The sequence below is a fragment of the Marmota marmota genome, unplaced genomic scaffold (genome assembly GCF_001458135.2).
Source record: "Marmota marmota marmota unplaced genomic scaffold, marMar, whole genome shotgun sequence".
NCBI classification, from domain to species: domain Eukaryota; kingdom Metazoa; phylum Chordata; class Mammalia; order Rodentia; family Sciuridae; genus Marmota; species Marmota marmota.
The window spans coordinates 5,804,346-5,816,538 of record NW_026000068.1 but is presented as its reverse complement, the minus strand read 5'-3'; the positions used below and the strand labels follow the sequence as shown (position 1 = coordinate 5,816,538).

General features: G+C 42.9%; 1 protein-coding gene across 1 annotated transcript in view; it reads right to left on the bottom strand.

Annotated features, from left to right (window-relative positions):
• The window catches only part of Adcy2 (adenylate cyclase 2), a gene marked incomplete at its 5' end in the record, with an annotated part of 357,231 nt that overhangs the window by 93,426 nt on the left and 251,612 nt on the right, over positions 1-12,193 (bottom strand). The window contains 3 exons of the mRNA XM_015490394.2: positions 4,778-4,858; positions 8,322-8,365; positions 11,851-12,027. Of these exons, the coding sequence (XP_015345880.2) occupies positions 4,778-4,858; positions 8,322-8,365; positions 11,851-12,027 (302 nt within the window). The remainder of the gene's footprint in view (positions 1-4,777; positions 4,859-8,321; positions 8,366-11,850; positions 12,028-12,193) is intronic.

Below are 12,193 nucleotides of genomic sequence, written 5' to 3'. Positions count from 1 at the left end.
TTAAATATTCACACCTACGTATGTTTATGTCTATGCTTGCATACAACTGTATATATATATCTATGTCTATATCAACATCTATACCTATATTTCTATTCATCTACCAAGAACTCATATGTTAGGACCTTAGAGCAAAACTTATGTTTTATGTAAGTTTTCAAAAAAAATTATACCTAGTCAAACAATTATTAATTCACATGAATTTCTTATGTAGTATTTTTTCAGTCACTTGGTCATACTTCTGTGGATGGTGACCTCCTGAGATGTAGTAGGAAGATAGAGGGTGTTATGGTTTAGATGTGGTGTCCCCTCAAAGCTCATATGTAAAACAATGCAAGAAGGTTTGGAAGAGAAATGATAGGGTCATAGTCTTAATTCAATCAGTGAATTGATCCCTGATGGGATTAACTGGGTGGGGGCTGGAGGCAGGTGGGATATGGCTGGAGGAGGTGGTTCACTGGGGGCGTGGCTATGGGGTATGTATTTTGTATCTGGAGGGTGGAGTCTCTCTCTATTTCTGTCATCAAGTGAGCTGCTTCCCTCTGCCACACACCTCTGCTCAGCCTCACCTGGAGTCTTCAGCCCTGGTGCAGGACATGGATAAACTGAGACCTCTGAAAGTGTGAGCCCTCAAACAAACTTTTCCTCCTCTATAGTTGTTCTGGTCGGGTCCTTTAGTCACAGCAGCGACAAAGCTGACCAAAACGGAAGTTGAAAGCCTTTGAGGACCAATGGAAGGGACAGGTGAACGGGGCCACTCCCAGTGTGCCATCAGAGGTGACCCTGCCTTCTGTTTGCAGGTGAGGTCTCTAGATGTGACTCATGTACAGCATCATCAGGACCTGTCCACTCAGGAGGCCAGGCCGCAGAGGAGGGGAGTCCCAGGTCTGCTTGAAACCCCTGGGCTGTCCTCACACTCTCCCTGCCAGACGACACCCTGTCCCCTGGAATAACCCCGGGCTCAGCTATGCACGGTCCACTTCTCACTGAGGCAGGAAGTGAGGCTACGTGTCTGTAATGACTTCCATTAAAAGTGAGATGGATACAAATCTGGATTTAATGTCATTGCTCGATTCAATGTTATAAACTTCAGGTATCAGGGAAATAACATTTTTGGTATTTCTGACTATTGTACTAGATACAGAATTATATCATTGCTCTTTTATAGAGACTAGTTGGAGGATGAAATGTCAAAATACATCCTAGGGTCATGTATAATCCAAAAAATAAAACAAATTAAAAAATAAAAATAAATTTTAAAAAATAAAGGGCCAGAAAATAAAATTTAAGATAAATTTTAACCCTCTCACTCTAGAACTGTACGTTAATCAACCGATGAATAAGATGTGCAGGTCATTTGCTAAAAATGTTTCTTTTTCTTTATTGAAAAAGAAAAGTCAAATTTCAAAGTGCTCCTGGATAGCTGGAGCTGGGAAAACAACTGAGTGCGTCGGGTGAAGTGGAAATGAAGCCACCCCTCATTCATCAGCAGCCCCATGCTCCCATCTGGGCTTCTTCAGGTACCAGCGTCCTGCAGGTGCTCAGCAAGTGCTCAGGACCAGGACTTCCTGTCCAGTGTCCCCAGCACCCAACATCCTGCTTCATAAGCAAGGAGCGCTTGGGGACATGACTGAATTCCAGCTATTGATGCTCTGGCCTCCCTTTACCCACAGCAGTGAGTTTGATCTATGGCTTCTCCCTTGAAGCATTAGGAGATGACCTCGTCTTAGAATTAAGGAGGACATGCTCTTTTATTTGGCACTGGGCATGCTTGACCACTGAACAACATCCCCAGCCCATATATACATAAAATATAATATTTATTTTTTTATATATATATATATATATATATATATATATATATATATATATATAATATAATATACATATAATATAATTTTGAGATAGGATCTTGCTAAATTGCTTAGGGCCTTGCCAAGTTACTGTGGTTGACTCTGAACTCACAATCCTCCTGCCTCAGCCTCCTGAGTCACTGAGATGACAGGTGAGTGCCACCGTGCCAGCTCAGATTTGGTTTCTATGTGAATTCTCTGAAGTGGTCTGAGTTTCCACTACAGAATTGTAAAAAGATCAGAGATTCATAATGTGCTTTGGTTGTTTGGATTTAAAAAAGATTTCTGTTGGCCGATAAGGTCAAATATTGTTTCTGGAAATGGGAACTATGGAGAAAGAGGAGCGGAGGGGAGAGGAGGAGGGGAAAGATGTGTGTGTAATTCATGTTCTTCTGACATGTTCCCTGACACAAGTTGTCCACGGCATGAAGAAATCTAACCCCATCCCTGTCCCTGGAATAGACTATCAGTGATTCCCTGTTAGTTTATCCTAAGATACTTTATTTGGCCAAGGCCCAATAAAGAAAATTCTAAACAAAGTCCTGACTGGATGGGATGGGCAGAGGCCCACCCACATCCTCATGGAGGGTCTCTCTGGAGTATAAGAATGCAAGTTCTCACAGCCAAGGGACAAGGAAGTAGAAGGCCAGTCTCCTGCTGCTGTGGGTGGGAGGCTTGTGTCCCCTGCCCATTTCATGTGCTAAAGTCCTGACCTGTATTGGGTGATGTCCTCTAAAGCAATGCCTGAGGTTGAATGGGGCCACTGGACGGGGCCTTTCCTGATGGGGTCACTGGATGGGGCCTTTCCTGATGGGGTTAGTGGTTACAGGACCACTCCTCAGAGAACTTTGGCCCTGCCCCTGTGGATACACGCCCAGGAGAGGCAGGCCTGAGTGCTGTGTGTCTCATGCTGAACAAACACTGTCATTACTTATCATTTTACAAATGCTCGATGAATGGATAAGTGAAGGAACAGAGGACAATCTGCAAAGAAATCACTGATTTATATCGAGAGCAGAAAAACCACTGAATGGTACCTCAGGCCTAGAGCCCCAGTTGAGTCCTCAAGTCAATATTAAAAGACCAGGGAACGCCGTAACAAAACAAGAGGAGTTAGTGAGTATTCTGTAGTGTTCCATAACAAAATGTTATCATGCTAATTAAACGTAGATGCATAAAAGCTTCTATCTAGAAAATGTTCCTTTTACTTTTTGAGTACAGCCTGGACTTTTTTTTTTTTCTATTTGACTTCTGAAATATGTTGGGAAAGCCATTACAGAAGCAGTGACATCAACCTGAGATATGACTTTAGAAGAAAAAGCATGAAAACACAAAGGTGTCAACTAAACACGAATTTGAATACTAAGGGATGAGAAGACAACGGACAATTCAAAAGCAACCTTAACAGAACAAAGCCACAACTGTACTTTGTAAGGATTCCTTTAGAAGGAAAGCTCTAAAAGTGAGTTCAGGAGGGCAGGAGTTTTGCATGAGCACAGGCGGAGGCTGACATTAGAGGCCAGGTTTTTGATGTTGTATTATTATTGGCAGTTAAGCTTGGTCAAGATTTATTTTCTTCTAATGTCTTGTATTAGGTTGGGGGTCACAGAGCATCAACTGAATGAGGTCCTTCCCCTGCATTATATGGAATTGGATGCTTCCCCAGGTGTTAGCTACTGGTAGGACACAGGGAATCGTTTGCTTCCTGGTTTGTGATGTGTCAACATTTGGACTGGTGTGGAGGTGGTCCTGATGCCAGAGAAAGCAATGTCTGTCTAGGCACTGCTGTGGGCCCCAGGAGCTCTGGGAGGTGGGAGGCTTGGTCTCCTGCAGCACAGGATGGCGATGGTCAATGTGCCAGCACACCTGATTGGCAGCTCTTGTCTAATCGGGATGCTGCATTGCATGGATTTGTATGCCTTTACACACACACACACACTCTTTACATACATGTCATGTGATCTTTCATAATCTATGTGAATATTCTAAATATTTATGTGGAACAGTCTAGAACAGACATGCATTTTGCAAAGCCACACACTAACTGAGGCCCTGTAACTGTATGTGGGTAATAGAGAGTTCTAGGTGAAAATAATTTACACTTTTCAAGAGTCGACTTTCAGGATAAAAATCAAGTAGGTTTCTATAAAGATGTAAACCTTTCTGGGATGGTTTTCAGGGAGACCTACTGCTGTCCACTATAATTCAATTCTACAATGATCCATCGAGTGTCTAATGCATGCCAGAACCATCTAGAGTGGCCTGCCTCCCGTTCCTCATGGTGCCTGTGTGCCAAGCCACCTCAGGAGAACGCAAAGGCAGATGGATGCCATCACTCGTCCCAGGCGGGGGGAGCTGACACTTCCTTTAAATCATTTTTTCTCTGTATCTCTTAGATCGTTTAAAACTACAGCAGCAATTCTGACTTCGCAGGCTGAATGAACGAGCCTTCCTCCCACTGCTTACTGTGGATTCCAATTCCATCCGTCTCCCAGGATCGAGAACGGTGGGTATCTCAACACTCGCCAATTCTGCAGAGGAATCGACGCATCCTGAATGAACAGTGTCACGGGATACACTCTGCAGATTTCCCCATATGGAAGCCCTGTGAAGCTTTTATAAACATTGCTTGCTGAGTATATGAGGCTGGAATGTTCTGTGATGACTGGTCATGTTGTTTATTAGTAATTGACTTGGCAAACATTTTCCAGGAAGGGATTGATTTTTTTTTTAAAGATGAAAGAAATACTATTAACAAAAGCTATCAGGAAGGCCAACTGAGGTGCAATCAATTATTGCCTTAGAAAACTTGGTTCTGTCATATAAGCATTGCAGAGCCTAGCATGAAATGTCTTTAAAAATATGGCATTATTTTTAAACAATAGGGTTTTAAGTGAGATCATGTAAGATGACCAGGTACTCACTTTTGTGCATTGATTCCATCAATGGCTTGGATCATTCTTTCGTTCAATTCTTCTTCAAATCTTTTCTTTTGTGACTTGGTTCTAAATGGAAAAGGAAACTCACGTCAGAGTATCTGTACTAAAGCGTGTATCAGGCCTATTTTCCTAGAATGCCCAAACTTCTGTTTAACATTGTTTATAAAGCGACAACGGGAAAAGGAAAGTGACCTATGAGCAGGCTTTTCCCTATCAGCATAGACCCACTCTGCAGACTCAACGAGTTGACTCGAGTATTTGGTTCAGTAAGATGTTGGCTTATCACTCAGAGAGTGAAATGCACCAGGCTTTGAAAATCAATGCTAAACATGTACGCGTGGCATAGGAGATAAAGAGCTCTCTCCCCCGAGATGAGCTAGCGCTTGACTGGCCGCCCTCAGGCTTTGCCTAATGGCAGAGTACACTAGCTCTAGAAGCTCCCCTGTCAAAATCTGGTTTGTCTGATAAAATAGGCATTCCTCCCTCAGGTTTTCCCTGGTCAGATTTTCAAGACTTTGCAGAAGTAGTTTTATTTCTGGCATATCGATGCTTCGTTGTATGTATTTCAACGTTCCTCGGTTTGTAAAAGTGCTGCTCCCAGAAAACCCACTGACATGCGTAGACTTGGTCTTGGAAGCAAAAAATTCTTAACCAGGAGATGTTTTCTAAATGAATTATGCTAACTAATAGTAAGAGCACCCTAAAGACAACTCGACAATTCTCACGAGAATGATGTAAAGGAGAAAACTGAACTAATACCTATTTTTGAAAGTTAAATATCTGCTGCAAAGGTTGGCAGCTCAGCCTGGCCCTCGCCAGCTGGCTGAACAAGATGTGCCTCTGTCTTGGACAGGTGAAGATTTTGTGTGTTTTGATTGGTTAATTATTAAATGAATAGACATTATAATCTGGAATAAAAATAACACTTTTCTGAGATCAGAATTGCCTCTCAATATAGATAAGAATAGCCTGAGGGGTGTAATGTCAAATTTATAATTTATCTGTAATTAAATCTCACAGGATGGTCGTTAATGAGATAAATGGGTTTTCAATTGCAGATCCCGTGTTTGAGGATTTGTACCCTCTGCTCCTGCCCACTTAAAACAGGTAGAGGGCAGTCTCATTCAAAACCCAGAATGGTAGATGTGATCCATCCATAGATAGAGAGAACTGAATTAAGAGGGTTTAGCATAGCAAATTCCAATCCATTTGAATGAGCTAAATTGATTTTAATCCTTCTTTTTTTCTTTTTGGTGCTGAGGATGGAACCAGGGCCTGGTACAAGCTCAGCATGTGTCTTACCACTGACACCGGATCCTTCGTTCATTGTTAAAGAGCTAGAAACTCGGCATCATAGCACAGCTCACGCATTCTCCCTCATGGGTCAGGAAACCAAGCAATGTGAGGTACAACCTTTAGTCCTTGATTTTAACTTCTCAGTTCCACAACTAGACTTTAGTTTGTTGTTTTTTTTTAAACTTCAATTTGGTGGCTGTGTTTTTCACAAAGTCTTTCAAAGTCTAAGAAGGAACCATCTGTACCTTGAAGCTAATAAAAATATGATATTCAGGTTTACAAATTTTGCTAATCTGCTTAGGAGCAGCTCAGATAATGCCTTTACAGAGACCATCATCATAAGTGGGACATACGACACCGTCAATAAAGGCATGTATTATGCATCATTTGAATTCAGTGATTATCTGCACAAGGACTGTAACATGCCTGTGGTTTCCTTATCTATGATTGAGACCTTGGCTGTGGAGATAAGACATCCTGAAGGAGATCTTGACTGCCAGGAGATCTTGATTTAAGGACTCAGATCCAAGGACTCTGTTCCTTGGATTTTTAGCACAGCTGATTTTCTGTCCCCACACCTGCCCCTGACCCCATGATTGGTCTTCCAGTTGCTCTGCACCACAGTCCCTCTTTCCAACTTGTCACTATTCTTTCTCTCAAGCCTCTTTCCCCAAATCTGTTCCTCCCATACGTGGGCTATTCTATGAAGGTATGGAAAAGCCACATCTGCCCTGGGCCAGTTCGAGTCTCAGGGAAGTTTATGGGTCCATGTCACCAAGCCAGAAAGTGTCAAGAACCAGGTAAGTATGACCAGAGCAGCACTCTCTCCAGAAGGTCTGGAGGCCACTGGAGGTCAGCAGCCACCGAGGAAGGAGTGAAGAGGCCCTTAGCACAGCAGGTAGGACAGAGTGGTGGTGAGGTCTGTGGGCTTTGGAGTCACAGAGCCCGCACAAATCCTGGCTTCGTGTCCCCAGCACATGCCTCTGGGCACTCTGCTCAGCCACTGGCCCTCGCTGTCTCCCCTTCCACAATGTGACTCCACATCTCAGTGTGGATGGAAAGAGCTGTGGTCAACATGTTCCTGGCTGCGCTCATCCCAGAACATGGGAGTCCCCTGAGGCATTTCTTATTGTATTTCAATAAATAGACTCTTAAAGCAAAATCTAGGCAGAGGGACACAGATACCAAAAGAGACATTGAATAGAAAGTGTCAGGAAGTCTGGGACATTCTGGGAATCATGGCTCACACATTTACTAGCACATTACGGCCCTTGCCAAGGTATCTTCTGGGGTCCATTAGATTAGCTGAAGTACTTTTAGTACAGTATAAGTCACTTAAAAATAATGCTTCAAAAGTCTAAGAACCCCACTGTTCTTATAGCATAAAGCACAAGGGCTATAGCTGCTACATCTTCATGTTAAAATTTCAAAGTTTGCACAGAACAGAAGTTAGAACCGATGACAACCTATAATGCCACACAGCAGCATTCTGCAACAAGGGGCACTATGGCCATGCCTGGGCAGGTAGCCCTCTGCGTGTGTCCAGTTTCTACTTGGATACAAGGCTTTTTCTCTAAGAAAGTACATCAGATCTCCCGTCGTTCCTTCATTTCTGCAAATCTAGCCACACCTCCCATGAACTGACCTTTGTGACGAGAGGGAGGTTGCCTTACAAGCTTTATTGCAGCTTCCTAGTATTAGTTTGCTGAACTCCCAAACCAAATTTATGGGAATGCTGAGGCCAAAAGAGGAACATAGGGTCAAAACTAGTAGTGCATGTGATTCTCACCGTGGATGTGACAGGCACCTGTGAACACTTGTGGGGAGTTTCCTCCCTGTTTGGGGAGGGCAGGCAGATCCTCATTCACTACAGAAAGACTAGACTTGCTTTAACCTTCAGGATTCAACCTGAAAATTGATTTTAAACAACATACGCATTTTAAGACCATTCAATTTTTTACTGCATATTGCTATGTAGAAGCATCATTTTAGGAAAGCAATTTAACACTCTAAGATGATTACCAGGTGTCATTTTCCTTTCCTTCTCGTAATTCTAATAACAAGACACTGAAAACCTTATTCTTAGAAGCTGGAAGCAATGTAACAGGGCTTTTCACAAGCAACTGCTCTTTTAGAAGAAGCCTTTGAAATGACTATAGTTGATGATAATTATTCTCAGAAATCAGTAAACAGCAGGAAGTCTTAAAAAGTTAGTCAAAGATATATATCATACCTTAAAGTGCGGTTTTGAAAATTATGCTGACCCATTGGTACGTCCTATATTAAAAAGAAAAGTTTATTAGTTACTAAGAACATCTTTCAAGAAAAATATTGCATTGATAATGATAAATTTCATATTTCTTCTTTAATCATGGCAAATATCACTTATGTAACAAATCACTGCCTGTGTGAAGAAAGAGCTCAATTGTAAATACGAATCAAGATTTAAAGCCCTGTTCATATTTGCAGTGTGGCATCATCTGTAAACTATAGATGTTGGAAGTATCAGGATCATCATCTGATTCTAAAAAATTTTTATGTATGTATTTATTTATTTATTTTGGTGCTGGGGATTGAACACAGGGCCTTGTGCATGTAAGGCAAACACTCTACCAACTGAGCTATATCCCCAGCCCAAATTTTTACATTTTTATATTATAAATTTGATTTTAGACAATACCCTGCAGGGCACTATTACTAAGGTTACTATCAGCCACTTAAAATCATGTGAAAATCAGACAAATTAGAAGGTTCTTTAAAATACAAATATAAGTGCAAAATCTACCATGGATTCTTATCTCTGAACTGAATTGTTATAAAATGGTGCCACAGGCTATGTATGTGGAGTCACAGAACACTGGGTGAGAAGACTTCAACAGAGGAGTTCTGAAGTTCCAGAAAGAGGTGTGGAAGGGAGACACTGGTCAGAGTTCACTGATGGAGAACTTGATGACCAGTATTAGTTTAAGACAAGAGGGAAAAAAGATCCACTTCTGAACATTTGCAGTAGGAAATGTAAGTGAAAGTTGAAGCAAAGAAGTTTTGAAATTTGCGTTTGTTGCCTTGATTTCAAAGGTTTGCTTAAGAAGTGTATCTAGACAAAAAATGTAAGACTTTTAAAAATAAGTAATTGTACTCCATGCCTTATTATGTAAGTTAAAACAATGCATTATTCAACACAGAGTAGATGGAATTCTGCAGAGGGGATTAGAAAAGAAATGGCAGTTGATCCAGCATGGAATGTATCAGTAAGAACTACAGTGGCATCTTTTGGAAAATGAGTAAGAGACACAGCTCAGTAAAATTGGTCCTGGCTCTGCACATTAAGCAGACATAGAACTTTCTTAAGATGTCTGTACTGATTTCTGCTAAGGTGATAAAAGCCTTGGCACTGAACCCATCACAGATGAGACCAGAGAGCTAAGAAAATTGCAAAATCATGCAAGAGGTCCTCCAGGTTGTGCACAACTTCTTGTAACTGGAAGCTGTTTCCAGCCCAGTCTTAGATCAGGGATTTTCACCAGTATTGTCTCAAGACTGAAATCATTCCTGCAGTCCCACAGTCAGATAATAAGGGAGATGATCACTCTAAAGTCAGAGAATAATAAAGATTAATAGGAAATAAGCAATCATAGCAAACATACACACACACAAACACACACACACACATATTCAGAGAAGTAAGACCTTTTCCTTGACAGGTATACAAGAGAAACTACTTGGAAAACCATAGGCAAATATTTATAAATTATTCTTATTTCTTAAAAATCAACCAGCCCACCAAGTAATTGAAGGCAAACAATAAGTCTCTATGGAGACTGAGTTACTGGCCCCGAGCACAGATGATAAATGCAATACTGAGGCAAAATTTTCCAAATCATTGCTAATGCCAGCAGTATAAATTTTCATTGGCAATTGGGTACTAGGGTCATTAGGTAGTTTTGCTAACAAGTGTAAATCCTTCAAGGCTCCAGGAGCCCCAGGGCTCTGCTTGGATCACTGTCTTCTTGATGATTCCTTCTGCTCCCATGGCCTCAAACATCACCTAAAATGGTCCTCTCAGCTCATCTCTAGCTTGGACCTTTCCTAGGAGCTCCTGATGTGCTTTTCCAATCATCTGTTTCCCTCCTGCACTTATTAAAAAGGTCTACCAATTTGAAGATGCCCATTAAAAAAGTCTTGAGTTTTCCATCTTATGAACCCAATCTTATCCTCATATGCATCGTCTATTCCCATGACACCACCAGTCTCTCAACTGCAGGGTTTGCTGCTCCCTCTCACACAGATCCTATCCAACACCAGGTCTCCGTTGCTCAGCTTTCAAATCAGACCTTGAACTTACTCCTTCAGCTGCTGAAACCTGAGCTTAGAAGGCATGGTTCCCACTTGGAATCCCTGCACTCTTGTTCTTTTTCCCAAGCATCAATCCATCATGCTTCTCCCTGTTCCAGATCCCCCACGACTTCCCCTTACACTGAGAAGGAGACATCAGCTCCTGACCTTAGCCTGTCCCCTCCCAGTGACTTTCGTTTGCTCGTCGCTAATAACTCTCCAGCACCCAGCCTCCTCTGTGCCCCCAGCAGATGGCACAGTCATTTCCATCTTGGGGACACTGAGTTTGCTCCCCTGCCACCTCTGTTTTAATTTTGTCCTCTCTTTCCCAGAGACCTCCCAGCTGTCCCACCAGGAGTAGCTGTCCCACCCTGTTCACTTCCAATGACATCACCAATTTCAACTTCATGGTGGTCCTCACCAGCACCTGAAATGACCCTACTCATTAAATGTTTTCCTACTTATGGTCTTTCTTTGCCTACAAGGATGCACACTAACCCTTATCCTGGCAGTATCCCCTGATGCCTAGCTGATGGGCAGTCCATGTTGGATATCAGTTTTTTTGTTTTTAATTTAAAAAAGGATGGAGGCAAGTTGAGAAAAGATATAATTAAGACAAAACAAGAATGCTTGATTGGGGTGTCATTGTAAGATGCTGGGGGTGGGGCAAGGGAGAGCAGAAGCTTCACTTTCCTATGACAGCCTGGCATGTTGCTTGGCATCAGCCACTGAGAATTATTATGTAACATCTTTCTTTCTTTTTCTTTCTTTTTTCTTTTTCTTCTTTTTTTTTTTTTACTCAACTGCATCCATTAATGCCATTATACATGAAACTATCCTCAGGGCTGATTTTAGGATCCAGTCATACCATTGGTACTTTCTAAGTGCCTGACTGTGTTTATTTTTCCCTGCGTCTGTTGGTCCACTTCCCATCTCCCTTTCAGCTGTCCTACTGGGCACATCCCTGATCTAAGGGGCTCTGGAGCTTTGCTCTCGGTTGGAAGCTGGAGTGAAGTGAGCAGAGCCCCAGCAGTGGAGGGTGTGTGGCTACACAGAAGGTCTGAAAGCGCAGGCTTGGCACAGTCTTGGTAGTGCTGCTTAGGCTGGAGCATACCCTGCCTTTATCTCCGTATTGAGACGCTCAATGCTTTCTGCTTAAGGACACAAAAAGGAAACTGCCGAAAGAACAGCTCAGTTACAGTTGATTGCTATTATCAGTTGTAAAGAATGCTGTGCTGGGTTATACAGTTGAAGGGCAAAGTCACTGTGTGTTAGAACCTGAGCAATGTGGCCTTGGAGGTCACTTGCAGGAGGATGGTAAGCCGGCTGCACTGCAGACCAGAACCATTCTGGCAGAGATGCCCAGCTTTTTGTTAGGGAACCCAGCTCTCCCCCAGCACCCAGTGCTTTGGAGGCAGCAGCGAGCTCACCGTGGTGCTGATCTTGCCGTTCTCAGTGGTCATGCTATCCCTGTGATGCAGATGGGCGAAGGGCTTGGCCGCGCCCCAGGACTCCAAGTACCGGGTCATGCGGACAGAGGCTCTCATCTTGGCTCCGTCCAGGGTGTGGCGAGGCCTGAAGAGGTGCTGGGGACTCCGTCGCTCTCCCTTGGGACAGGAGACAAAGCGTCACACCTGCTGCACCACAGCCCCGTGCCTACCTACTCCTTCCTGCTCCACCCTCTCTTGCGGACCCAGCTCCTCCCGCACTGCCCAGCGACTCTCTTTGGCTTCTGCACTCAACACCTTCAGTGGGACAGGGGAACAGACTACC